The 25,962-nt window shown below is 39.7% G+C and overlaps 2 protein-coding genes across 10 annotated transcripts in view; both read left to right on the forward strand.

Annotated features, from left to right (window-relative positions):
* The first annotated feature begins 1,955 nt into the window (after positions 1–1,955).
* Positions 1,956–7,070, forward strand: tmem183a (transmembrane protein 183A). 3 transcript variants are annotated; one of them, XM_034532178.1, is made up of 8 exons: positions 1,956–2,168; positions 2,425–2,514; positions 2,656–2,805; positions 2,901–3,060; positions 3,502–3,682; positions 4,170–4,250; positions 4,378–4,533; positions 5,544–7,070. In XM_034532178.1, exons 1-8 carry the CDS (start codon positions 2,105–2,107, stop codon positions 5,727–5,729), a joined length of 1,068 nt encoding a protein of 355 aa, XP_034388069.1. In that variant the 5' UTR covers positions 1,956–2,104; the 3' UTR covers positions 5,730–7,070. The 3 variants fall into 3 exon arrangements, 2 of the variants coding, with proteins under 2 accessions (XP_034388069.1, XP_034388071.1); XR_004609466.1 differs by having other exon boundaries at positions 2,425–2,805; positions 4,190–4,250; XM_034532180.1 differs by lacking the exon at positions 2,425–2,514.
* Positions 7,071–7,726: 656 nt separating this feature from the next.
* tfeb (transcription factor EB) overlaps positions 7,727–25,962 on the forward strand; it is a 29,905-nt gene continuing 11,669 nt past the window's right edge. For 3 of the 7 annotated variants that reach the window (XM_034531928.1, XM_034531934.1, XM_034531933.1), the window contains exons 1-3: positions 7,727–8,017; positions 23,840–23,944; positions 24,326–24,517. In XM_034531928.1, the coding sequence (XP_034387819.1) occupies positions 23,915–23,944; positions 24,326–24,517 (222 nt within the window). In that variant the 5' untranslated portion in view covers positions 7,727–8,017; positions 23,840–23,914. Of the gene's footprint in view, positions 8,103–12,467; positions 16,165–23,839; positions 23,945–24,325; positions 24,518–25,962 lie in introns of those variants that run through there. The other 4 variants (XM_034531930.1, XM_034531929.1, XM_034531931.1 and 1 more) reach the window with 4 other exon arrangements.

Here is a 25,962-nt window from a genome sequence, read left to right on the forward strand (position 1 = left end):
GCCAATGTATCCCCACATTTCCATTAAGCTCACAGTTCTATGTGAACAGTGTTAGCTGTGTTAATTAAAATGAACACTGAAATTGTGATTGAATGACAGTTTCAGTTCAGTGTAGAGAGAAAAGTATTATTAGCCACGAGAAAGTGAAAGCATGCTTGCCTGACCACACTATGATCAGATTTGTATTGAAATACTACTCTGACAAAACTCTGCAGGGGTTTGGCTGCTGTAAAACACGAAGTGGATGTCTTTATTTGGGTAAGAATTTGATAAAAGAATAATTTGATATATCTAAATCAATAAAAAAGAATTGTGGAAATAATTTTGGCTACTGATGACACTTTATTTTTTTAATTTAGAGCTTGTTGGAAGAAGTGTTTCCTTCCTGATTATGAAAGAGGTCTAAATCCATAACATATTACACATCATTAATTCCTTCAATTGTATATTAATGTTCTACTATGTGCCAATATAGATGATTTATTTTTTAACAGACTTTTGTTTATAAATTCACATTACTTTTTTAATATGAGTAAATAATGATTATTCTTTCACATACTCAGTGCAAGAAGATCACAACTTGGGTTTAAAAGCCTCCTCTCAATTATATTTAACCTCTAAGCTTAATGATATATTATTAATTTGTAATTGTAATTACTAATATGTACATTACTTCAATGTTGCAACTGTAATATTTTTTGCCATAATGCCCAGTTTGTGAATTTCACCACAAGATCAGTGTTGTCTTATCTTAACCCATAATAATACTTCATACTTGATATGTTGATTAGGTATGTTGACTATTAATCTGAAACTACAAAGTAACTAAAGGTATCAAATACTGTACATGTGGGGTAGTAAAAAGTACTTTCCCCTCTATTTTCCTCTGAATAGTAGTGGAAATATTCAAAGTACCTCACAATTGTACTTTATTGCAGTTTTAATTGCAATTATGTTTTTCATTTAAATACAAAGGATCATGTTGGGAAGTTAGATAAAGGATATAAATTGGTATGTATAGAGATTTTTTTTGCTTCATGACAAATTGCTACAGGGCTGTTAGCAAGTGAGATTTGATTTTAATGGTTGACCTACTTGGTGTAGTTGTAGGTTGGATGAGTAACAATGAGAATAGATACTGTTACTTATAAGGGGAAACAACTGCTAAGCACCTGAAATGCAGACAGTAAAAAGCTTGATGAAAGCTCTGGCTACAAATGAGAATAACCTGATTTCTCCTGAAATCTGATAAATATCTAAAGTTGGAAAACACAAGACAGTTACTGTGATGGCTTTTGTCAGGGAGCACGGCATCACCTCTGATTGTTTTGGTCTTCTCTGAACTACAGTATTTTAATTTTTTTTTGCTGTGTCTCATATAATTCACTCTATGAGATGTGTCTCTTTGTAGTTGAGGTTCAAAGGCTGCAAGCAAGGCATCACCTCTGCCTTTTTTGGTCTTCTCTGAACTATAGCATTTAAAAATAATTTAGCTTTGTTTCATATATTTCACTCTGTGAGATGTGGCTCTCTGTAAATTGAGTTTTAAAGGCTTTGACAACAATGTTGTCAACAGCCATTTTGGGTTGCTGTAGCCTGTAGCGCTTTTACAAAATACTTACATAGGTCACTGAACACAGCAATGTGGATCATTTTAGGATTGTGACTCTTGGGTCTGACAACAATGTAAGAGATTGTTTGGCCAATGTCTTCCTTCTCTAACCAATGAATGTTATCTAAGTCTAGTATTCATAACGCATTCTGAAAAGAACCACAGCTGCTTCAGAGCGTGTTACTGGTCTTCCAAAATCAAAGTCGTAATTGGCTGATAAAATAATAATATAAGGCGACAGACCCACTTTTCATTTGGTCATTTAAATGTTCGCAAGAACCAGCAGATGGCAGTAAAGCAGCAGAGGGGGAAACGACGACGATACTCTCGCGTTACTTGCATAGTTACGTCATTCCATGATGGCTGAAGATCCCGGCGGAACATTTTTCATTTTCTTTCTCATTTTTCTTTCTTTCTCTCTACCTCAGCTTGCCAGAGAGACATGGCAGGGCCCACAGGCCCGTTAAGCGTTCACAGATCATTCGTGTCGACATGCCCAAGAAAGGGAACCGAAAACGGCTGAAATTTAGAGCCGGGGACGTTTGTTCAGATTCAGGTAACGTTAACTAGCTAGGTATACTACAGTATAGTTAAAGTGAGTAGTTACTGCGGTGACCTTTTAGTGATTGTTTTCTGTTATTAGCATGAGCTAAAAGGTAGATGCGTCCAACGTCATCTCTAACGTAATTGACCGGTTAGCTTACGTAACGTTAAGTTAAAGTCAACAGTTAGCTAGTTAGCTTACTGACAATAGTGGCCATAACGGGTTCTGCTGTTATATTTGAAAGACATACGTTATCTGCTTTTCCTAGTAACTGTTGCTGATTATGCTGATGCCGACCCGGCCGTTGTGAAGTCAGGGAGGGTGAAGAAGGCTGTTGCAAATGCAGTTGAGAAGGAAGGTGACATTAACTTTGAATGGTGTCACAACCTTTAATGGCGTCACAACCTGGCATTTCAGTATAGTAATATTTGTCATTACAGTCTCCTTTTGCTATGTCTGGACAGATGATTAAAATGTATAACTTCACACTGTGTGTCAGTGAAATTACTCTGTGGGCTGGAGGCATCTCAGGGTGCTGTAGAGGAGGTCACAGCTGACGCTTTGGACCGCAGTGATGACCTAGACCCTGAAAAGGATGGAGAAAATGATATTAAAGTGGCCCACAAGAAGAAAAACAAGAGAAGAAAGGGTATTTGTAATTTTTGTAAAATCTGTAATGCATTTAGAGGGAGGCATACAATTTAGGACTGAACAGTTAACTGTGATGTTTGCATATTTTCACAGAAAGCAGTGAGAGCAGTGATGGGGGGGAGTATCCAGTGGATATTTGGTTAATGCTCGCCGCCTATATTCGGCCTGAGGATGTGTGCAGATTTGCTTTAATTTGTAGGAATGCCTGGATAGTCACATGCACCGCTGCGTTTTGGACCAGGCTCTACAGAAGGTGAAGTGATTTTATTTTTTACTATATGCAGTCAAAGGTGAACAGTTAAGAAGTGCTTCTATTTTGTTCCTAATAATATTTATTTGACAAATTATTGTGAAGTTAACCAGAAGAATGTGTCTCTGACCCTCAAGGCCCAATTTATAACTGAATGGAAAGCATTTTTCATGGGACTTTGGTTGATCAAAGTATTTCTTTAAAGACTAATTTTCTGGTTCCCTCCTCAAAAGCCAGTAATAGTGAAAGTACTGCTCAGAATAAAACCTTCCTTCCATCCTTTTACTTCAAAATTGTTTTGATCAATGTAATGAAAGGATATATTTGTGAGAATGAAAACTATCTTCCATGTAAAGTTCATGATTTATTCATAAAATGAGGACTATATCCAATAAACTGGCATTTTGTATAAATAATGTTTTCTTGCCCTTCCATCTCTCACAGGCACTACAAGATTGATGCTGACCTGCCATTCCGTCTCCAGCCTGACTGTATTGACAGGGCGTGCTCTTTACGTGCCCGTGTGATTCTCTCCCTTTTTCATTTGTATGAGCCATTCAGCTTGCGTGTCTCAAAAATCCCTGCCCTGCCAGAATCCACACCCACAACCTTGCTTAACTCCAAGGTAAACAATTTGATGTGTTCAGCCACCTTACTTTACGGATGTGGAGTTTATGTTTTGTATTTATGATGTGTCGGTATTGCCAGTTATTAGCTTAAGATATCCTTATGCAAATGCACCAATGAGTAAATAGGAAAATCCAGGGCTAATCGAGCCTGCTGATGTGATATTCAGGCTTTCCACAACCAGCCAGCTCAAAGGGAGTCAGACTAATTATTAGACCTTTATTTAACCAGGTAAAATCAATTGAGAACCAATTCTCATTTTCAATAAGTTGAACTCTTCATGATAGAGGCCCCTTGTTTAGTCTTGACATATCTCATTTGGTCTTGTATTTTGTATTTACAATGGTCTTGTATTTTGTCTCATTTATATATATTTAAAACAAGAAAGACACCAGGAAGAAAACGCACATTTGTATGTCCAAACTTAAAACTAGCCTTTCATTATGGAAATGTTGGTTTTATGTGCTTAATATTTCATGTTGCAGTGTTTACTGTTCTGGGTCAGAAAGGTGTTAGGTACTCGGCCTGAGGCATTGTGGGAGTTCAACTTCAAGTTTCTAAAGCAGGTAAAAAGAGTTGTTTGAAACCAATTACACTTCTTTCCTAATTTGATAACCTTTGACATAGTCAGTAATAACCTGCCGTTGCTTTAATGTTTATTTTTGTGTATTATTGTGGTCATTTTAATCCCAGCAGGGACAAAGTAAGACTGGTTGTGCAAAGTCCTTGTGCATGCCCAGACAATACGAAGATGTCCACACGAACCCAGACTCTGACTGCTACATGCTTCAGGTCACCACCCTCAACTTCATCTTCACCCCTGTGGTTATGGGCATGACACTGTCCCTGGTTAGTATCTCTTGATTTTTTGTGAATATTAGGTACTACTTTATTTGGTGAAGAGAGCACAGAAAGTTATTTTAACAATTTTTTTACAATGGCCCTTGAGGAGCAAAAGAACTTATGAGTTACAGTCTATACGAGTTTGTAGGTGTAGGTTTATGTGACAGTGATAACACTATCACATAAATGTTGTCTGTGTCATGTGAATCACGTCCAAAAACATCCAGATTCTTCCCACCAACTAGCAACATGTTTTGTCATTATAATCTAACAATTGTATTATTATTTTTCCAACAGTATTGTTGTAGCATATCATACTTCTGCATAAAAGGTTGAAATGCCATTTTTATACCTCTGCACCGGTGACAGATTTGACCGGAGGCAGTATGTTTTCGGATCTTATGAACGCAATATCTCAGGAACACATTTGGCACAATTCAATTGTTTATTTTGTATAGGCCAACATTACAAATTTGCCTCAGAGGGCTTTACAGTCTGTACACATACAACATCCCTGTCCCAGGATCTGGGGGAAAAAAAACAGAAAAAACCCTTTCACAGGGTAAAAAGGGAAGAAACCTTCAGGAGAGCAACAGAGGAGGATCCCTCTCCCCAGATGGACAGAAGCAATAGCTGTCATGTGTACAGATGTGTACAGCGTTACGGAGTTAAAACAAGATTAGGCACAAACGTCCTCCTCAACTCATGGATATACTGATTAGAATGTGGTGGTCACAAAACACAAGAATCCATATGCTTATAATGTCAATTAATTCAACAAATTATTAATGTCAATATGATTATTAAAAATATATAAGTAATAATAAGGCATCACCCAGATATGGGGCCAAAAAACAAATTATAAATTAAGTCTAAAAATATTTTCCCAACAACTGTAACATGACTGGTTGGTGGAGGCATTCAACCACTTGGCTGTAATTCTAGTTGATTAGGAAATGGTGTACTAAGATCCTTAACTCCTAATTTTAACTGGTTTGTCTCTGTCTTTCTTATAGTTCACAATCAACGTTAGCACAGACATGCGACACCACCGTGTTCGTCTGGTGTTCCAGGACGCACCACTCCAGCGGGGGAAGAAGAGGGGGGATCAGGGCGGGACCCAGGTGGTGTTGGACCCAGTACACGGTGTAAAGCTCATGGACTGGTGGCACCCACAGTACCCCTCCTCACCCTACATATAGGAATCCTGCCCTGTTGGCAGAACGTCACATCAAGGACCCTGCTGTTATCACACCTCCCTCATCAGAAATTGATATTGGATGACTCTGCAAAACCCTGGATTATTTTCATTCACAGTTGATTCAACATTTCACATTTCAATCATTGTTGGATGTTAAAGAAACCCAAAGTTGACTGGCCTGAGCTGGGATGCAAACGCTACCTTCCAGTGTCAAAATCAAACATTGTTGCATGCCCCAGCAACCACTCTAACCTCCACACTCTACTTATAGTTTAATTTGAACATCATTGTTCTTCCTGGATGTAATAATTTACCACATAATTGTCCTGTATGAACACTATTCCTTGGAAGACTGATCTTGTAATCTATGTAAACATATCTGCCATATGAGCAGTCCCTCTACTTTTTCAATCGTCGTCAGCTCCAACAGTCCTGTAGTCTTTTTGCATAGAAGTAGGGTTCAATATTCTGGAAAAGAAATCAGAAAGGACAGCTGGGAGAGATCTCACTGCAAATTGTTTAACATTGATATCTTAGTCAAAAGTGTATAATGTTTTACAGTATAGAAAATACTGTGATTAGATCACAGTGATAGATGATATATATATTGCTCAACACTATAGACATGGCAGAGTGGAACATGTATGTTTAGAGCTACCAGTTGCATAACGAGTCCCAATTCTGACATTATTTTACATTAAACATGTAAAGGTTACACAAGTATCTTGATTTTGCATTGGTTTTGAATTTGTACAAACAGCATCAACAGAGTTGTACTCTTTTAAAATCATATTTTTTTTCTTTATGTATTTAGCTTAAGCCAGTATCACTTAGTATTATGTGAATATTAATGACAATGCTCTTTACGGAAGGGGCCAAATGGATGATTTACCTCAGACTTCTACTAATCTGCTGATTTGGGTGTGGTTTCTTTTCTTTGTAGTTTTTCTAAACAAAAAATGGTTGTCTTGTTCCTGAATATGTGAGCCACATACCCTAATGCCTGCTGTGAAATCTCATTCTCTTGAGTTGGTGTTGAATCATACCAATTACATGCTTGATTATGATTGGGAGAGAGTTACCATTGATGTATCCACCCATCAGATGCAGTCAAAATAGTTAAACCTGGATTGATTAACACATATACATATATTGTGAATGAAAAAACAATCGATTAACCACAAATCATTTACATTTCTAAGATTGAAGGTTGAAAACAGCTGGATGTTGTGGTTATCAGCAGTTGATTGTTTTAAGTGGTTAGTGTAGTTTCATCAGATGAGTTAATTGATAAAAAATTGTACTCCACACACAGAAATAAAATCTGAAACATTCAAAATGCCTACAGCCTTGACATGAAATGTTCATACTGGGTATTACCGCTCTGCTACACAAAAGTTATCATGCTGTTAGTACACTTATACAAGTGAACATGCAATATTCTTTTCAGACCAGTGAAACAGAAAAAAATGCTGACAAATAAGTGGATGTTCAACATCCTGAAATACTGCAGTCAGACCTGCTGGCTAATGGCAAATGAACCACATTTTAAAACTGACATAAATGTGAATTTAAAGGTGAATCAACTGTATGTGGTTCCTATGACTAACATTATAGGACCTGGTATGTATTATTGCACACCTGTCCAAATTCATCAAAACTATGGCCTCAAAGTATAAGACCACTTGTCTAAAAAAGTGTCCACAACATTTTTTTTATTGGGTTCCATTGAATTGCACATAGTTTCAACACAACACCATCCTAACATTGATACATTACAGTGAAAGTTAATTGGGCCTAAAATAACTGCCTTATGAGTATGAAACAATATAGAAGTAGAATAAAAGAAGTGTCTCCATTTAGTCGTGTCGTTACTCTTCGAAGTCTTCGGCTAAAGTTAGAGGACCTCATAAAACCTATGCAGTCAACAGGCATCACGTCATCGCCTCAAAATACAAGTCTGTGGTAGATATTAGGAAAACTACATTTCCCACAAACCCGTCTGCGCTTTGCTATTGGTGGTGGTACAGGTGACCGCACACGTTCCGAGTTGTAACAACATCTCGACGGACGAAACGAAAACAAATTAGCCTGCGAAGTGCCAGGGGTAGTACACGCTATAGCAGTTTGTTTAAATACAGAGAAACTTGAAACTCTTCTTTTATTCGCGACTTTTTTCTTCCGATACTGCCCGGCAAGTTTGGTATTATCAGAGCGCATGAGAGAAGTGGGCACGCACTTTTCGGCAACCTGACTTCTTTACTTTGTTCTGTCTGACCTTCAGAGCGGGTAAGTGATATTTCACCTCCGACACTGAAATGTGGCTTCTGCTACTACACCAGTACCTCTGGAAACTCGTGAGCGCTAATTCAAAGTGAGTATTTCACGAATTACATGGAAGTCTCGCGATGTATTAAGTTCAAAATGAACAGTAGCCAACTTATTATTTGTCCTCGTGAAAATAATGGCAATACTGTCTTGCACTTGACCATTACATATTGCTAAATCATTGCCAAAAAAATGTTATTTAACAATCTCTGCATTGTAGACAAGATACATATACGTACAGCTGTACACCCTACAACTTGACATAGGCTACAAGTAGTACAAATAATTGTAGAAAGATTTAGACGAGCACACACCAAATTTGTTGGTGTCATTTTGAAATGTATTTTTCGCCGATACAACTGATAACTAAATTGCTTATTTATACAACTAAATTGCTTATTTATACAACTGATAAATAAGCAATATTATAAAATTCAAATAACATAATAGTATTAAATAAAATACTGTTAAAGTTTGTCTATTTGCCTTTTTGACGGGGACGCTGGTACCATTTGGGAAACCGCTGGCTTAGACTATAATGCCCCACTTTCCCCTTTTTACTGTCATCATTTGAGAACTTCCCCTCTTGCCATTTATAAGCAGTGGCCAGGCTGGTATCAGTAACAACACCTCAGCCCCAGGGTATGCTGCTATGTATAAATTGTGGGACTGTAAACCACACAGACTATACTCTGCTGCCTATTCAAGTACTTTGCTTGAAAATCCTTCTTGGTGCAAAAAGAAAAAAACCTTTGTCCCCTCTATGGAGTGGGCTTCATACTGTATGTTTTATTAATTGTGTGTGTTCGCAGTGTAAGGAACAGTTTGTTATTATGCCTAACACTATCCAGTAATGCAATGTCAATGTTTTATTCTAATGATTATTTACCTGGGATTTAGCTGTGATTTCAAAAGGAACTACATGTTTGATCTTGTTTTACTGTAGAATGTGGCAACGTGTCTGCATAGAAGTGGAATATTTGTAGAGTAATCCACCTAGAAATAATTATATTAGGTATAGTCTTTGTTACTTTTGCCATTTAGAATTACTTACCATGATAAAAGTAGTTTTGAAAACTTACTGTAGTTAATGTCCAACTTTATCCCCTCTACTTATCATTAATTTGCTAACGCTCTCCTTGCTTCCCTCCCTCGTGTCTTTTCCTCGCATATTAGCTCCTCGTGGTGAGGAAGTGAGAGAGAGAGAGAGAGAGAGAGAGAGAGAGAGATGCAAGGAAAAGACATGAGGATGGAGGAGCCTATTATGTCAAAGGACAAATACTCGTCTCCAGAGTGTTCGTCTTAAGCAATTTCAGTTGCATTAAACTATGTGCCATATGTTTACATGTAAAGCCCCTTGATAAAAGACTTCTGTGTAAGACACACCTGTGTTTCCTTGCTCTAAGCTCCTCCAGAAACTTCTTTGCTCCTCAAGGTGCAGGTCAGGACAGAGGATGCGAGGAAACATAAATTAGCTTAATGAAAAGCACCAAGGACATTACACCCCGGTCCCTAACCTCTGACCTCTCCACCTAGCATCTATGATCATCCTTAACATTCTCCAGAACACACAATCAGGGCCAAAGGTCAGAGAAGAAATGTCTCAATATGTCTGACAGCTTGTAACTGATGAGTACCTTTTTCTTGAGGTTCTGCTTGCCTTCGTGACTTTCGTTTTTAGTCCATTTCTAAGAAATGTCCCTGTTGACGTCACCAATAGCTGATCCAGTGATGACCATGTTGTGTTACGAGACACTATGATGATGACAAATCTTAAAGTGAGTTGCCAGAAATAGAAAACCTAGGGCTCCGCTGTCCTAATACACTTTGTGATTACATTGTTGAAAGATGAATTTTAAGGAACAGCAGCCATGTTAATACACAGGAAAACCTAAATAGAGCAATGATCAAACTATCAGCAGTTCAAAATGTCTTTAATGGCTGTAGGTCTGTAGATGTATGCTTGTAAGGTAAGGTGTTCCTTTTAATCCCGTTTCACCTTCAATCACCACCAGTACAATTTTGTTTTGCAGGGAAGTTGAACTGGATCACTGAGGTTAGTCAACCACAGTGATGTTTCTTAGTGGCACATGTATTTTCCTTTTTGTGTTTTGATATATAGGCAAACAGAAATATGATACTGTAGGACAAGAGAACTTCAACCTCTTTGTTGTTCACTGTCACTGAGACACAGATGGGCATCCACATGCATGGAGGCAGTTTCAGCTGCAGCTCTGAGGAAATAATGTGTGTTTTGATGCATTAGAGTAGTTTGTTATGTTCGGGCACACACAGTATTTATGCATAAACATGTATGTATTTAAACCCAGACAAACACTGAGTGATTGTGTCAACGGATGTGTGTTGAGGACGGGTCTTTTTCCACATGACATTGATACACAGTTGTAGCACACAGGGTAGTTAAACAGCAGCTTTTTCATTGCACAGTTAAACCTGAATCACCATTCACCTGGAAAGACGCAAAACCTTTCTCCCACTGTCTCTGTTTGGATTGCCTCTGTCTCTCCTTTTCATCGCCTTTGAACTGCCTCATTTTTGTGAATCTATGAATAAATGAAAACATTTCCGTTGTGTAACTAGATCCAAAAGATAGATCTACTGGCACCAAGTTTTACTGGACATGTGACACTAATATAGGGCTGCCACCGATCAATGAATCATTTTAACTGAATTTAATTATTGGCTTGTAATTTTATCATGTGCTTCTTGCAGTGTTCATATAATGTTTCCTTGGAATGCCTCTGATCCAAAATCCTGTCAAAGGATATCTGCTGCCTGCCTAATAATACAGTATCAAAACTCTTTATAAGACAAAGGTTGGAGGAAAATAGATGCAAGGCTTAAGATCTTTACCAGGGCTTGATCATTGCCAACACAAGCTTTTGTACAGTGTAGAAGCACTGTTAAGAATGGGACAGATGCACATTGAGGAGGCAGTGGAGTTATGGAGTGCACACAGTATGAAGGGTTATGGGTCAGTAAACACTGTGAGGTCACTGTCAGCAAGGTCAGAGGGAATTGTTCACTATGTAGAGCAGCAGCGGTGACACCTGGCAGACTCAGCACTCTCTCCTATAGCACAGCAGCAGCCTGCTCAGATGGCCAGCAAAAGAAAACCGAGTTGGGTTTCAAGCACTACAACCTCAAACCAAAGGTTAGCATTTTGAATAAATGGTCAAAATGATATCCTAGTTACCAAAGCCACTGGCCATATTGTATAATTTATTGTCCCCTGGCATGTATGTTTGAACGCATACAATCGGATCACAAAAGTGCACAAATAAGCGTAAGCTTATTTTCATCCTGTATAGAAAGGCGTGTGCTTGGGTCATGTTTTCAGCATCATTGGACTCGCATCCGCTCGTAAGTGTTGGAGATGGGGTTCATTTTCTTCAGGTAAATAAAGGCAGCGTTACACACACACATGCACATTGGCACACTGATGAGGCTCAATGGATGTACTCTAGTGTGAAAGAGCATCAGGTGTGTGTAAACACAGCTCTATCCAACTGCCATATGGACAAATCTCCCGTGACCCGGACAGTGTTTTCGCCACTTCGTGACTAGACCAGGACAAGTTGAATGAGGAAGTGTCTTCATGGTGTTTCCCCTAAAAATACAAAGAGACACATAACATAAACTACTAAATATGTTTGTCACTAAAGCTCAGACCTTTTAAACCACAATAGTTACATCTTGGCATGAGAGGTGAGGGTAGGTGGGGTTTTTAGCGCATGTGCTGAATGTGTGACTCCACTTCCTCATCTTATCTCCATTCCACTGTTTCATATCCTCTTTTGACTGACAGACCGTAGTGATTGTCTTACACAGTCTGTCTTTTATCAGTAAGAACGGCGTCTCAAATGCATCTGTAAACCCACGTGGCAGCTGACCTGTTTACATTTGCACAATTGGCTTGATGAACTGCAACGGTGTAGTTGTAGATTTCTGCAACTTCAGAGGCCTACATATTTTCAGTTATATTTTTATCTCCTTATGAAGACGTTCATCAGTCATCTCAGCCATGTTTTTTAAATACATTTATATACATATTTAGGCTTATTTTTCACACTTTATGTTATAATGTTGATGATTTTGTAAACGATGTTCACAGGTACACCGAAAAAAAAGCCTCATAATATGAGGCAATCACACTTGTTTCTCTTGCAGTTTCCGTTCTTTCAGCAAACCGTGTCTGTCGGTGTGTGTTGTGAAATATCTTAAAATCATTTTGAAAAGAGAACATTTGATTTTTAAGGCTCTATACAGCATTGAAGATTTAAAAATAAATTGTTTGCTTATATCACACACACACACACACATACACGCACACACACACACACACACACACAAACAGACACAAACAATCTTTATATTTTATTGCTTTCGAAAGTCTGTTGCTACCGAACATTCTCACAAACTTTCAAATGAGCTCTTCGCTCTCATAATAAAATGCCCTGCGGGCTCCTCAAAGAGGTTTTCCATTATGAAATTCCTAGTGTTCTTTCGAACCAAACTAATTGCAATCAAAACAGTAAGTCTGTTTCTCTCAATAACATTTTGGATTCAGTCTGTTTTCATATGAGAATGTAAATGACTCACTAATAACATGACTTTGCGAATATACGCGTTTTGGATCGCACGTCTGTCTTTGATAGGGCAGCCATGACTTGTTTTTAGGGTTAGTATAAATGCCAGAGACTGGTTTTCATCTCTTATCGTGTCGAGGTGGACTCTTTCTCTATTCTCATTTACTTGGCACTCCTTCTGGCTCACATACACCGTCTGTCACATTGCTCTCCATCTTCACTCTTGATAATTCAGAAATACAGTATTTCCTTCCAACATACTGATGACACTTGGCTTTCAGATCAAAAATAAATACAAGGTCTTACTGTTGACAAGATTTTTAAACGCTTAGCTCTTTCATATGTCTCTAAAGTCTTACATCACATAATTTTTTTACATATTACGATGTGCAGTTTTAACTGAAGCCGTTGGTTGTTTGATCGCTGTAGGTAAATGAGGATGAGAGCGACTGTGGAATTACCTCCTCTTTTAAGTCTGCCTTCAGTGTTTACACTCTTGAATCCTGCCTCTATCTTCTACATTGTTCACACACTAATGCGGATTAATTTGGAAAAGGCATCTTTTTGTGCTTTCACTACACTAAGCTGCCCCTTTTTCAAGATTTTCACCATGCCAATCTTTCCAAAGCATACAGATTATTTATATTTTTAAGAATACAATCTGCTGGGATTAGCAATGCTGAAAAGCACCATGATTTTACTAGCTGTACCGTAGTACTCTGCCTGAGTTTATTGACATTTTTATTGGGCAATCTCTTCCTCCTCTCTGTTAGTGTTAGCCATGGCAAAATCCTCTGTAGCGGAAATACAGTGATCTACTGTATAAGGTTGTGCATGTGCTTCTGTGTATAGAGAAACAGCATTCCTTTGTCTGCACTGTTTGATCAAAAACTGTCCCCATATTTGGTCAGCCTTCGAGAAATGGATGCTGATCTGGTACACATATGCAGCTTCTTTGTAGGCTTATTTATTAATTTATTTATTTATTATCGTCCTCTTGACCTCTCCTTGAACTCTTCCAGTGATTTTAATTGTTCTGTCCTCCTTTTCTTTACCCTTTCTGCTCTCTCTGCAGTACTTTCTCTCTCTTCCTCTCAAAAGTCTGGCAGCCAAGTTCTTCATACTAATGGTCTATAGTTTTGAAACAAAATAAGAGAAAGAGGGAGGAGTTGAACGTTTTTTAAAGACCAGGTTTTATCTCACAACTCATCTCCCAAATATACCTTCCATTCGATCTCAAAGTACATAAATGGCAACTCTCACTCATGCAAAAAGAAATGCTGTGCAGCTGGTTGGCTGGTTATTGCACTACTCTCTCTATCACACACAAACACACTTATAGATCCACACTTTTGTTTACTTAGAATTCATGACTGTTAATTAATATTCTCCAAATAGGAAAAGAATGCTCTAAAAATAGAAATTGAGTGGCTTTGTGATTGGGATATCCAGCCTAGCCCCAAAAAAATAAACCTGTGAGTTACAATTTTGTGCAAAGGTTGCCAAAGTATGGAAATACAATGCAGAGATCCATGAAATTATAACAATAATAAAATCATATTTCTTTTTTTGATTAATATCATCGGAAATGACAGGTGACATGTTATTAAAGCCCTAAAGAGGACTTAATATTTATGCACACAATGCTATGTGCAAATCCATGTATAAATGGCCAAATTGTAGATCCATCGCCTTCAACCCTGCTGTATGGTATTTATGACAGTGACTGCACTTTTTCGCCAACTTAACAAAGAGATAGATTTATGTTAGCAGAGCTGGGTGAAACCTCACTCATAAATATCACCACAGACGTTCACTTTAAGTAGAGCTACAGCAATGGTCTATGTATGTCATATTTGTTTGCAACCATGGTGACGGATGGAGTAAACGAAGGGAAAGTTGTCCTGCGTGTGTGTGTGTGTGTGTGTGTGTGTGTGTGTGTGTGTGTGTGGTGGGGGTGGGTCGAGCCTTCTCTATAGCCATTGTCGAAAAAGGACAAGGCAGTCTTGGTCAATGATTTCCCCTCCTACATACTGTGTATATACGCCTTATGATTGGCCAGGTTTGACAGGAACACAGCTTTTCCAACCAATGAGCTAAGGGCCTGAGGGGGGGTCCTGCCCCTGGACCAAAATAGCCCAGTAAATACACTGCAGGCACTATGAGAGCTGGAGCTGGACCACTGTTAAATGCTTTGTGTACAAACAAGGGATGCTTGTCAACCTTGTACTGCTGAAGCATGCTGGCCAGTGTTCTCCTCTGTTGTGATAGGCACAACTAGCTGAGTGGCACTTTGATACCAGTGTTTGTGTTTCTGCATTTAGGGATACAAGATGGTAATAGAGTGTGGATGGAGAGGTAGTAATCGTTGGGTGCTGCACATAATCGGCATTCTGCATGCGGCCTTTAAGGTCTGTTTGTGCAGACGTGTGTGTTGCAACCCGAGGCAGATGCGGATTGACTTGCTTATTGATTTTAAAGCTGACCACTCTGCATTCTAGTTTAATAAATTGAACTTACAACCGAGGTCTGATGAGGAGGAATGTCTCCACTGATAGGTAGTTTTTTTGGCTCAACAGTTGAAATCAGAGCCATGTCACTTCATAATGAAGTGACAAGTTAACATTGACAATTGCTTAATTCAAAATCTTTTTTGTTGTTTTACCTTATTGGTGCATCCTCCTTATTTTGGACCTGTCCATATATTTTCTTTCCATATTCTGTGGTTAAAATATTCTGCTATATATTCTGCATAATCTACCCACTAGGAGGCTCCTTTTAATGGGCCTGTCAGCAAGCAGTCATCAGTCTACCTTTTTGTTGTTTCTTTGATTTGTTGTTTGTGTGTCTGTTTTTGGATTGACAAGCTTGTGTTGTAAATGGACATCTACTTGTATAGCGCTTTTCTCGTTTTTCGACCACTCAAAGCACTTGACATCATTCACACCCATTCATACACTGATGATGGTCGCTCAGGTGTCACCAGAAAAAACACATTCACAATGACCTGGCAGACAAAATAAGGAAATTCTGTCTAGGGTCTATCGGTGTTTATGCATGCACATGTGTAGGTGTTACTAAATGCAAATGCTGTGCATTGCTTCAGTAATGAGGGTGGACGGAGGAGGAGTTCCACACAAGAGGGGAACATGAGCAAGGGAGATAACTTTGCTGGACACAGGGCTTTCGTTGTTGTTGCCCAAGACTAGGCATTCAGGAAATTTAGGGGAATTGGAGGAGGAAGAGGAAAACGAGGAGGAATAGGAAGCTGAGCTGGTGGTTATAGGAGGAAGGTGACTAATAGTGACTGTCACTCAGCCTACTGTAGCCTGTCGGTGGAGGGGGTGTGCCGCCACCACGAGTGAACCGGCATTTGAATGCACTAGTTGGTCGGTCCCAGCCGGCAAACAACTGTCAGGGAGTGTGTGCTTAACACGTGGGTGAGCATATATCTCTTGGCAACACTATGTTATCTTTGGGATAGTTGAAGAGTTACTGGTAAGGATCTAAAGTTATACGTATTCTACTTTATGTATCGGTGTCAATCTGAGCTCCATTCAGGCTGACTCTCAAAGTAAAATCTGAAAATGAAACTGAACATGTCTGAGCAGGTTTAGTGTATTTTTATTAAATTGTAGTTCTTTTTTTAACTTGAATATGTAGACAGTAAACTGGTCATAACATATTGCATTTTGACCTTTCTAAAACAGAAATAGGATCTAGAGATCTCGAAACATCACTCCATTGTTTAGCAGTCTAATGATTGTGTGCAGCTAAGTGGAGGCAGAATGTCAGAGCGATGGTACTGATTGTTTGGCAGTTTGGTGGGGAGACAATGAAAGTTACCAAAAAAGTACAACAGTTCTCTAATGTTAACATCTTTGCCAAAAAGCATCAATAAAAAAAGGTAAGGTAAACTGAAGCCAGACTGCTAAGAGATATGTTGTGTGTTTGCAAGTTATTACATCATTATTACATTGCATTTAGCTGACGCTTTTATCCAAAGCAACTTGCAACACATTCATACAGCGTAGACACAGCTACAGGGGAATAGATACAAACACCACCAGTATGAAAACCCGTATGAACATTATTTATGTTACCGTATGTGCATTGTGTGTGTGCCTAATCCTCTGTACAGGAAATAGCCTTATTGACTTAAGATTGAACAACATTTACTTTAGTTTTCCTTCCTATCATTAGTATTGCACAATAAGTGGTCATCGATATAAAAATGTTACAATCAAATTTTTATGTAAAGAGATTGTGGCATGACAAACAGCGTTTGTTTTTTCCAAGGGTTTCCTGCAAAGGAAGTTGCTTCACCACTGACAAAACTGGGAGTTGTGAAAACTGATGGAAGGAAAGGGGAAGTGATGCATTGTGGTTATAATTGGTGATGCTGGTCTATTGTCTTTCCTGTATCTCATTGTGTCGTACTTTTATTCGACATGGTGGTAAATGTATTTGTGCTGATAGCCTATTGTTGTCTTTTCCTCGCTAGTTTCACATTGCTCTCTCGTCTCTATGATCTGTGACCTAAGGAGAGCAGGACTGAGTTCACAGATTCACTCTGGACCAGGGTCCCGATTGGTCAACTATTAATAGATTGTTTTTAGAAGGTGATTCACACACAATGTTGAGTTATGGTGATTCATTCAGATGAGAACATGAACAAGAAGAACATGCTTGAACCGCTACTCATTTGAGAAATTAATTCAATTCAGTTTATTTTGTATAGCCCAATATCACAAATTACAATTTGCCTCAGAGGGCTTTACAATCTGTACACATACGACATCCCTGTCCCAGGACCTCACATCGGATCAGGAAAAACTCCCCAAAAATAACCTTTTACAGGGAAAAAAGGGAAGAAACCTTCAGGAGAGCAACAGAGGAGGATCCCTCTCCACGGATGGACAGATGCAATAGATGTCATGTGTACAGAATGAACAGCATTACAGAGTTACATAAACACATTACATGAATATGACAATGTATGAATGGACCTCCACAATCCATGAAGGAGGTAGAGAGGAGGGGGGGGGCGGGCGCATCAGTAGGGGCCAAGGCAGGAGGCCGGCTCACATGGCAGGAGGCATCAGACACAGCCAGGTCCGATGGACCCTACGAGACGTGAAGTCAGAAAGACTCCGGGGAGGAAGCAGAGTTAGTAAGGTGCAATGGAGAGATGTAAATTCATCCACAAATAAAGAGAGAAGAGGAGATAGGAGCTCAGTGTATCCTAAAACATCCCCCAGCAGCCTATAAGCCAGTAGCAGCATATCTAGGGGCTGGACCAGGGCACACCTGATTCAGTCCTAACTATAAGCGCTCTTAAAGAGGAAAGTCTGAAGTCTACTCTTAAATGAGGTGTCTGCCTTCCGGACTGAAAGTGGAAGCTGTTTCTGGCTCCATAAAAGAGGAGCTTGATAACTAAAGGCTCTGGCTCCCATCCTGATTTTGAAGACTCTAGGAACCACGAGTAGCCCTGCATTTAGTGAGCGCAGCTTACTAGTGGGGCAATATGGTACTACAAGCTCCTTAAGATATGATGGTGCATCACCAATTAAGGCTTTGTAGGTGAGGAGAATAATTTTAAATGTGATTCTTGATTTTACAAGGAGCCAGTGCAGAGCAGCTAATACAGGAGTAATGTGATCTATTTTCTTATTTTTTGTGAGTACACAAGCTGCAGCATTCTGGATGTTAAGGTGCTAAAACAGCCAGAAACCAGATAGCAAGGTGCCCCTCATAGCAAACTCGACACTATGATATCCGAGAACCAGCTGCAAAAAACTTGCAGAAATCTGCTTAATGGAAAACTGAACTAAACAACTGAATAAAAAATGTGTTTTATACTCAGGTTTAATCATGGTCTGTTGCTTCCCTCATTTCCGACGTTGAAATTATGTTCTCAGTTTGTCAGTGTGTGTGTTACACACCTGCTCTTTGAACACCCCACTGCTTCCTGTGTTGCTTTTCCACACTCACAGTAACTTTATGTAACAGCTCTTCATTCCATCTGTACATTTTGCAGTTTTAACCAACCATCCTTTTTACTTTGTTTCTGCCTTTTTGTTTTTGTTTTTGTTTGTGTCTTTGTCATTTGTCATCACTCCATCGCCTTTCTTCATCTGTCCTTGGCCCATGACCTCCCCCTGCAGATTGCCATCCACTTTCTCCAGCATCCCGATATGTAGTCAGCAGCACAAGCAGAGCGTAATTAACCTCGCTTGTGAACTCTTTTTCCTCTTAAACAGGTAATTGCACATTTGTCTCTGTGCCTAAAATGCTTCTATATTATACAAATATGCCGATTCAGTGATTGTGGGGCTACACCGACTAAATACAGCTGACAATCCTGACTTAAATGTCCCCCTGTATGCTGTAACTAAACCCTGAGTGTCTGATGTAATTTGTAGAGATGTTCGGTGGGAAGAGGATTGTTTTATAATAAAAAAAAAATAATCTAAAGCAGCTATATAGACCCAACAGAATACCAGTGCTGAGTGTTTGAACATTATCTGACTGTCCAGTCGGACTGCATGTCCGAATGTGTGTTCCGTCGCTAAGGGATACAGCTGTTTGTGTGTGTGTGTGTGAGACCAAAGAGGAAGGGATAGGGAAACCATACTTGCCATGCCAGTATTGTCACATAATCCTACCAACTAAACCCGTTGAGTGTGTGAAGCCGTGGTTTAGGGAATATTGATACTTAAGATATGTTTACATGTCCTGAAAGGCAACAGATGCTATAGAGCGACAATACACAAGCACCTTACCTTTTGTGTGCATGCCCACCTATTACCCCCAACTGCCCACAAACGAACACGGAGTGCAGATACATACACAAAGTGCAGATATTGGTGCATCCTCCTTATTTGCAGATACATACACAAAACCAAAAAACACACCAAATCTCAGGGGAACAGGGTGTTCCTGAAAAGGAGAACAGAGAGCAGAGGGGGTTATTTTAGTCATTAGAGCAGGCAGACAGATAGCTTAATGCGGAAAGTGTGTCTATGTGTGTGAGAAAGTATGTACAGTGATGGAAAAGCTGGTTGGACTAAAGCGGTTGATAACCTGAAACTTAGTATCAAAAGTGGTTTTACAAATGCTACAACATGACCTAAACAACGTTGTCAATGCTATCATGACTTGACTCGGTTGAGGTTCTTGAAAAGTGTTAAACTCAGTTTTGTGAAAGACATTTCAAGAGATGTTCAAGCATTTGTGTGAGCTTGAGTTTACTCGCCATGCTGGATTGCTGTGATCATAATACAGACATAAAATGTATTGTAAAACATGTTTCTGCACTTGTCAATATCTCAGTAAATTGTATTTGAATTTTTTGCCGCAGCAATGGCCTCATGTATGTGTGGATGCACGCAAGATTTGTTGTGAGAGAGCTCCTGAGTGTTTGCGCATATTCACATCCCACATTTAAATGCTCAATGTAGGCTGTTGTAAAGGCCTTTCTTGGCATGGCACAGTCCATTCTAAAAATACACACTCCACAAATTAACACCATGTCTTTGAGCACAGGTGCCATTGCCCCACACTGCTCCCCAAGTGTGTTTTATGTCTATGAATGTGTATGAGTGCGACATGTGCGCATGTACATATGTATAGGAAGGAACTAAAGCTAAACACAGCAAGTTTAATGTATTCCATGTTGTCCATTGTGTGCTTTTTGTTGGCATGTATGTTTGTAACTAATCTATGGCACAATCCAGAGTAGACCTCTGACCCGGGCTTCCTCCGCTCTAAATTCTCCCACTCGTTGTTTGAAGTGAAGGTGCTGTGACATCACAGCGTTAGACACACAATGGCTGCTGTGTGCCCTTACTGCATCACAGATGCCTGCTTACCCCAGTGGATGCCAGGCAATGGGAAGGCCCATGTGGGGGATCATGCTGCCTGGTAGCAGTGTGTCACTATTTGATATCATGAAGTGATATCCTGTCAGTGTGTATGTGTTAAAGGACATATACGTATTCTGTGTCAAGGCTTAGTCACAGTTGAAGGCTTTATTATTATTACATTATTACATGTAATTTAGCTGACACTTTTATCCAAAGCGACTTACAATCATGTTACATTCATACTCTGTAGACACAGCTACAGGGAACAATGCAGGGTTAAGTGTCTTGCTCAAGGACACATCGACTAGGGCGGGAATTGAACCACCAACCCCCTGATTGAAAGACAGACCTGCTAACCACAGACCCACAGTCGCCATGTTCATGTTTATGAAATGCATATAGCTTCACTTCTGTTGGAAATGTAGGTCTGTGTTACGTAAACATGGTGTCGTAAGCGTTCTCCTTCTGCAGAACTGGGTGTTCCACATTATGGCTTTGAGTTTAGCATGTAAAGCTACAGGTATTCATTATTATGCTATCCATGAGGTCCGTTTTCGTGAAGAAGATATCTTAGCCCTGTGCAAGTTTCTTCAACTTTGGCACAAATGTCCACTTGCATTCAAAGTTGAGCTGATTAGGTGGCCAAAGATCACAGTGAACTCACGCAAAACGTTTTTTGTCCATATCAAGAATTAAAATGTTCTTTATGACAATTTCCCTCTAGTTTTACAGTCTATACCGCCTAGATGTGTATCCTTAGACTCTTGAGGCATAGAGCGCACATCCTCCTCTAGCTGGCATTCCTAACTTGTCGATTGAGTTTGGAGATGTAATCACCCTATTTGTCAGACTCTATAAATACACTGTGCATTATTCCAACGTTGTGTGTATGTGTGTTTGTCAGTTTAAGTAGGCACTTTGAAAGTGACAACAAGGGCCTGTTGCTGCAGATGTTAGCAACAGGTACAAAAATTGTTCCAACATCAGCAGTAGTTGTGAGCATTATAGGAAAATATATTCTGTGAATATTGTGTCTCTACTTCAGTATTTTTTGTTGATGTATTTCAGTTTGTTTTGGCAGTTTGGATCTACTGGTGTGGCGTGGGCCTCTCCTTGAGTCCAAGTCTGGCTACATGTTTGTGTTGGAGTGTTTCAATGTGCATCTCTGCCTGGGTGTGTGTTTTTTATGTAGGACATCCAATGGGCACAAAGCGGGCAGTGTGTGCCCCCTCGGGTGCTGAAATGTACACTTCGGACAACAGGCGACTTCAGTCCTCAATAGGAGCTGCCCTTCTTATTGTACCTCACGCACAATGAGCTTTTCTCTCACTCTCTCTGTCTTTCTCTCTGTCTTTCGCCCTTTATGACCATATACAGACAGCATTTCTGATGAGAGACAGGAGGAATCAGATTCTGATTGGTTGTTTAGACCCTGATGTCCCTGTCCCTGCTTTTCTGTGTGTAGTTGTATCACAATACAGTAAGCAGTAGACACCAGTCCCTTAAAAGGTTTCATTACACCTGTTTGAGTCCAGACAAGCTTATTCATTCAGGGGTCCAGGGGATGAACACAAGTCATTGCAGAAGGGGAACTGTCAGTCCTGGGACTCCCCACTGTACATAGTTGTGAGTGTGTATGTGTGAGACAAAAGAGGAGGAGGTGTTGTAAGGGGTTTATGGGTGTTCCCCATCGTCCTTCTGCTCACATGATAACCCAAGAACAACAAGACCACATGACTCCCACATGACCTCTTCAACATTATCGAGGAAGTACCTTGGCATTTATTTTTTGGGAGGAACAGAGTTAGGGGGGGGTAGTCAGAGCTACGTCTAACCTAATGTCATCCCAGTGCCCTCTTATAAACATGATATTTCATATGAAATCTTATTGGATGAAGTCAGACCTAAACAGAGAGTAAAGAGATGTTAGCCTTGAAATGTGCTCTGTTTTACTCTAATTGCACAACAGGGCCCATTGCAATATGTATAATTTATTATTTTATTGTTATTGTTATTTTTCTGTTTCTGTGATTTATCCACAGCCACTTGATTATATAGCACAGTTTCAATTCAACTGTTTCTTTACTTGATTCAAGACATTAAATAATTGTGGGATTGTTTACTGTTATGGGTTGTAAAGAAAGGATGGAGTAAAATGGATTGACAAAGGACCATATGATAGAGTTATAGGATGTGGGATTTCTGGAATGGATCTTAAATCCAACTCATATTGGCAAAGACATTTAATACATAAAGCTTTTTATATAAATTAATCTTTGAATGGTTTGATATATTCTTAGTTGACTTAGTTGATTCTTTCATTTGGTTTATTATCTGATATCATTTTTGAAGTGTACACTGTATTTGATATAGGCAGCATTCGTAATTGTTTTTCAATAGATCTTTTGCTGATTGTTTTTGTTGAATGATGTGTCAAAAATATTGCGACGCCTAGACATCAAAATCCTTATGGTCTCTGTTTCGAGACAGCTGTGGCATGAGTCCACTGCACATCCTTTAAATAGCCTGATTTATTCTAGAGGCAGTTATTTGGGGCCTTATGCAGACAGAAAGAGAAACTACAGCAGTGTATGCTTTAAGCCATTGCATAGGTAAATAGGATTACGAGTCGGACAACCTTTGTGCAACTTGTCAAACAATGACTGGGTGCCTTTTGATTCAGTAGGAACATAGAGGTCATATGAGTGGAAGACGGGTGATTGATCCAGCAGCTTGCCCAGTGATGGACGCAGACACATTTTTGCTGGAAAAGTACAAGGTCCCAGAACTTACAGGTGTCTGTAAAAAGAGCCTCCACTGATGATTATGATGATGGTTTACTGTCTTACCCAGAACTAATTGAGAACCAGTGTCACCTCTGGGCAGACAATAATATGTCCAGAATATATTTAGCCTAGCTTGACTAAACATAGTGTCATAGTTAGCTTTAACCAAGGTTATCTGTTGTGGTTAATCATTTTCTTTAAATGAGGAAGATGATGTTCAAATCACAGTTGATGATCAATTGCACTGTCAAACAAACCTGACACTTAAGACAAGTATAGTGTAAAGAGCATCTAACAACAGAGACAAATACAAAATAAAAAAGTATATCACAACATTGCACACATCCCCTTCTCCTATCTCTCTCCTAATGCAACCATTAGCAATGCACACTGGATCAGGTCAGTTGACGTGTAGCATCAACTCTTAATGGCTACTCTTGTTTGGGAATCCATATTGTTTTCCCTTTCCCTCCTCTGATCCAGCTCTTACTTCACTCTCTTTTCCTTTCTCCTCAACAGCTTCCTCTACCTCTCGGGCTGGACTGCGGTGCATTGACGTCGGCTCGCCCTCCCCTGCCCCCTCGCCCCCCAGCAATGGCCTCGCGCGTTGGTCTGCGGATGCAGGTACAATACAACCACCATCCAATATGCAGCACATACAACCCTTTCATTAGCTTTCAATATCAAACTCTGTTTTTAGTGTTGTTTCATCAACTGGACCTTGGAGAGGAAGGTATTCTGGTCAATGTCATTTGAACGGGGTCTACGTTCAGAAACTACTGATAGATTTAGCCATGCTATTTGGCCCTTGCATACTTTTCTTACAGGTTATTTTAATAGATGTGTGAGTCACCAATTGTGCTTTTTCTAGCAGCTCTTTGTGTCCGCTCTTGAAAAAGCAGGGAGACAGAGAAAAGTCAAAAGTAACATCACCCAGCACAGGCAGCTTATAGGTCACAATGCTTTAATGAGCATTCCTATGATACATGTGTGTTGTGTGTCCAGCTGATGCGAGACCAGCTGCAGCAAGAGGATCAGCGTGAGAGGCAGCAGATACAACAGATACAGCAGCATCAGCAGGAGAATGCAGCCCTGCAATACATGCAGCATTACATGGCTGGGCCACCTGCACCTACACCTGCCATAAGCACCCCACAGCATCACCAGAGTATGCAGGTCCCTGTGGAGGTTCTTAAGGTCAGTAGAGCTGCAACAATAAAAAAAAAAAAATCAATTAATGTCTCTATTTGACTTTATTGATTTATTATCAAATACATTGCTCAATTAGCCAATACAATTAGCCAATGCAATTTCAGAAATGTGTGAAAAATGTCCCATCACATTTTCCCAGGATTCATGGTGACACCTTTTCAAATATATTGAATTTACAATGATATGAAAACAAATCTGAGAAGGAGAACCAATGAACGTTTGACATTTCTGAAAAACTTTGACATTTTTAAAATGTTTAATTCTAGCTATTTTAGTCACTTAATTGATTTATTGTTTGAAGTTAGTCTGTGGATATTGCTTATTTAGAATAAGGTAAAAATAACGGGTATTTGTGATTTGATCCATTGTTAATTGAATCCCCTTCATCCTTGTACAAAATCTCTTCTTTCAGGCTCAGTCTGGACCGTTGTAATACAATAATGAGAGGAGTAAAGTCTAATTTCTGGTCATCATGCAAACGCACTCAAAATACAAAATGCTAAACAGACCTCATTGAGGGGATTGGCAAAAGAGAGAAACGATGTTGGTTAAGGGGGCTTTCAAAAGGACAGGGGGCTGGGGCACTTCCATTAATCCACTCACATGCTGCTGAGCAGCAGGGCGCAGAGGAGGTGGTCAGGACTTCACTGTGCATTGTGGCCTCTCACGAAGCAGCACTGCCACACAGGGGGAAAATCAGGGACAGATTTGAAAAAAGCGCAGAGCGAGAAAAATGCGGTGGATCAGCAAACAGGTAGGGGGAAGAAGACTGGCAGACAAGAGATGTTCGCCATGCTTTGCGATAGGACAGACAGGAGCGATGTAGCTAGACTGAGTCGTACAGGGACTGATGTGGCTGAAGTGACATTTTGCCTGGTTTTAAAGATGCTTGTTTGTGTCCTTATCTTTGATAGTGTGTGTTTGTGAGTGTATGGGTTTGCACAATACTCCATTATGTGTGTGTGGGTGGCTTTATGGTATTTTGAACTGTAAATCTTTTTTATGCACAAGTAACTCGAGCAATTTGCTGCATAGACAGTTTACTCTGTGTGCATGCATGTGTGTGTCTGTGTCTTTCCTTTCATTTTGTTGAGAGGGTGATCTCTCTGTCCATCAGTCTCTCCAGGCAGATCAGTGTTTCTGAGTGTGTCTCTGAACTTCATGTGTGCTGACACACGCTGGGCCAAATAGATCAAATAGTTATGACTGAATAGTTGTTACTTTGGCTTAAAATGCCTCTGGGTCTCATGAGCCAATCACCAGTTTGTCAATATGTGCTGTAAAGAAAAAAACACATACAATTTAGCATGCAGGTGTTAAAACATGTTTATATTAAAGAGTTTCTGGTTCATTTGATATAATCCTGCTGTTGGTTATAAAACAGAGGGGGGTTCGGCGGGCTGAGGGGTTGAGTCGTTCTCCGTTGTAAT

The sequence above is a fragment of the Cyclopterus lumpus genome, chromosome 5 (assembly GCF_009769545.1).
Source record: "Cyclopterus lumpus isolate fCycLum1 chromosome 5, fCycLum1.pri, whole genome shotgun sequence".
Classification (NCBI taxonomy): domain Eukaryota; kingdom Metazoa; phylum Chordata; class Actinopteri; order Perciformes; family Cyclopteridae; genus Cyclopterus; species Cyclopterus lumpus.

What these genes read in the sequence shown, in the direction of transcription:
- tmem183a (XM_034532178.1), top strand. Translation starts at nt 2,105, where the DNA reads ATGCCCAAGAAAGGGAACCGAAAACGGCTGAAATTTAGAGCCGGGGAC. An exon ending in AAATGCAGTTGAGAAGGAAG is followed by an intron (nt 2,515 to 2,655) that starts GTGACATTAACT and finishes ACTGTGTGTCAG; the next exon opens with TGAAATTACTCTGTGGGCTG. An exon ending in TGGACCAGGCTCTACAGAAG is followed by an intron (nt 3,061 to 3,501) that starts GTGAAGTGATTT and finishes CATCTCTCACAG; the next exon opens with GCACTACAAGATTGATGCTG.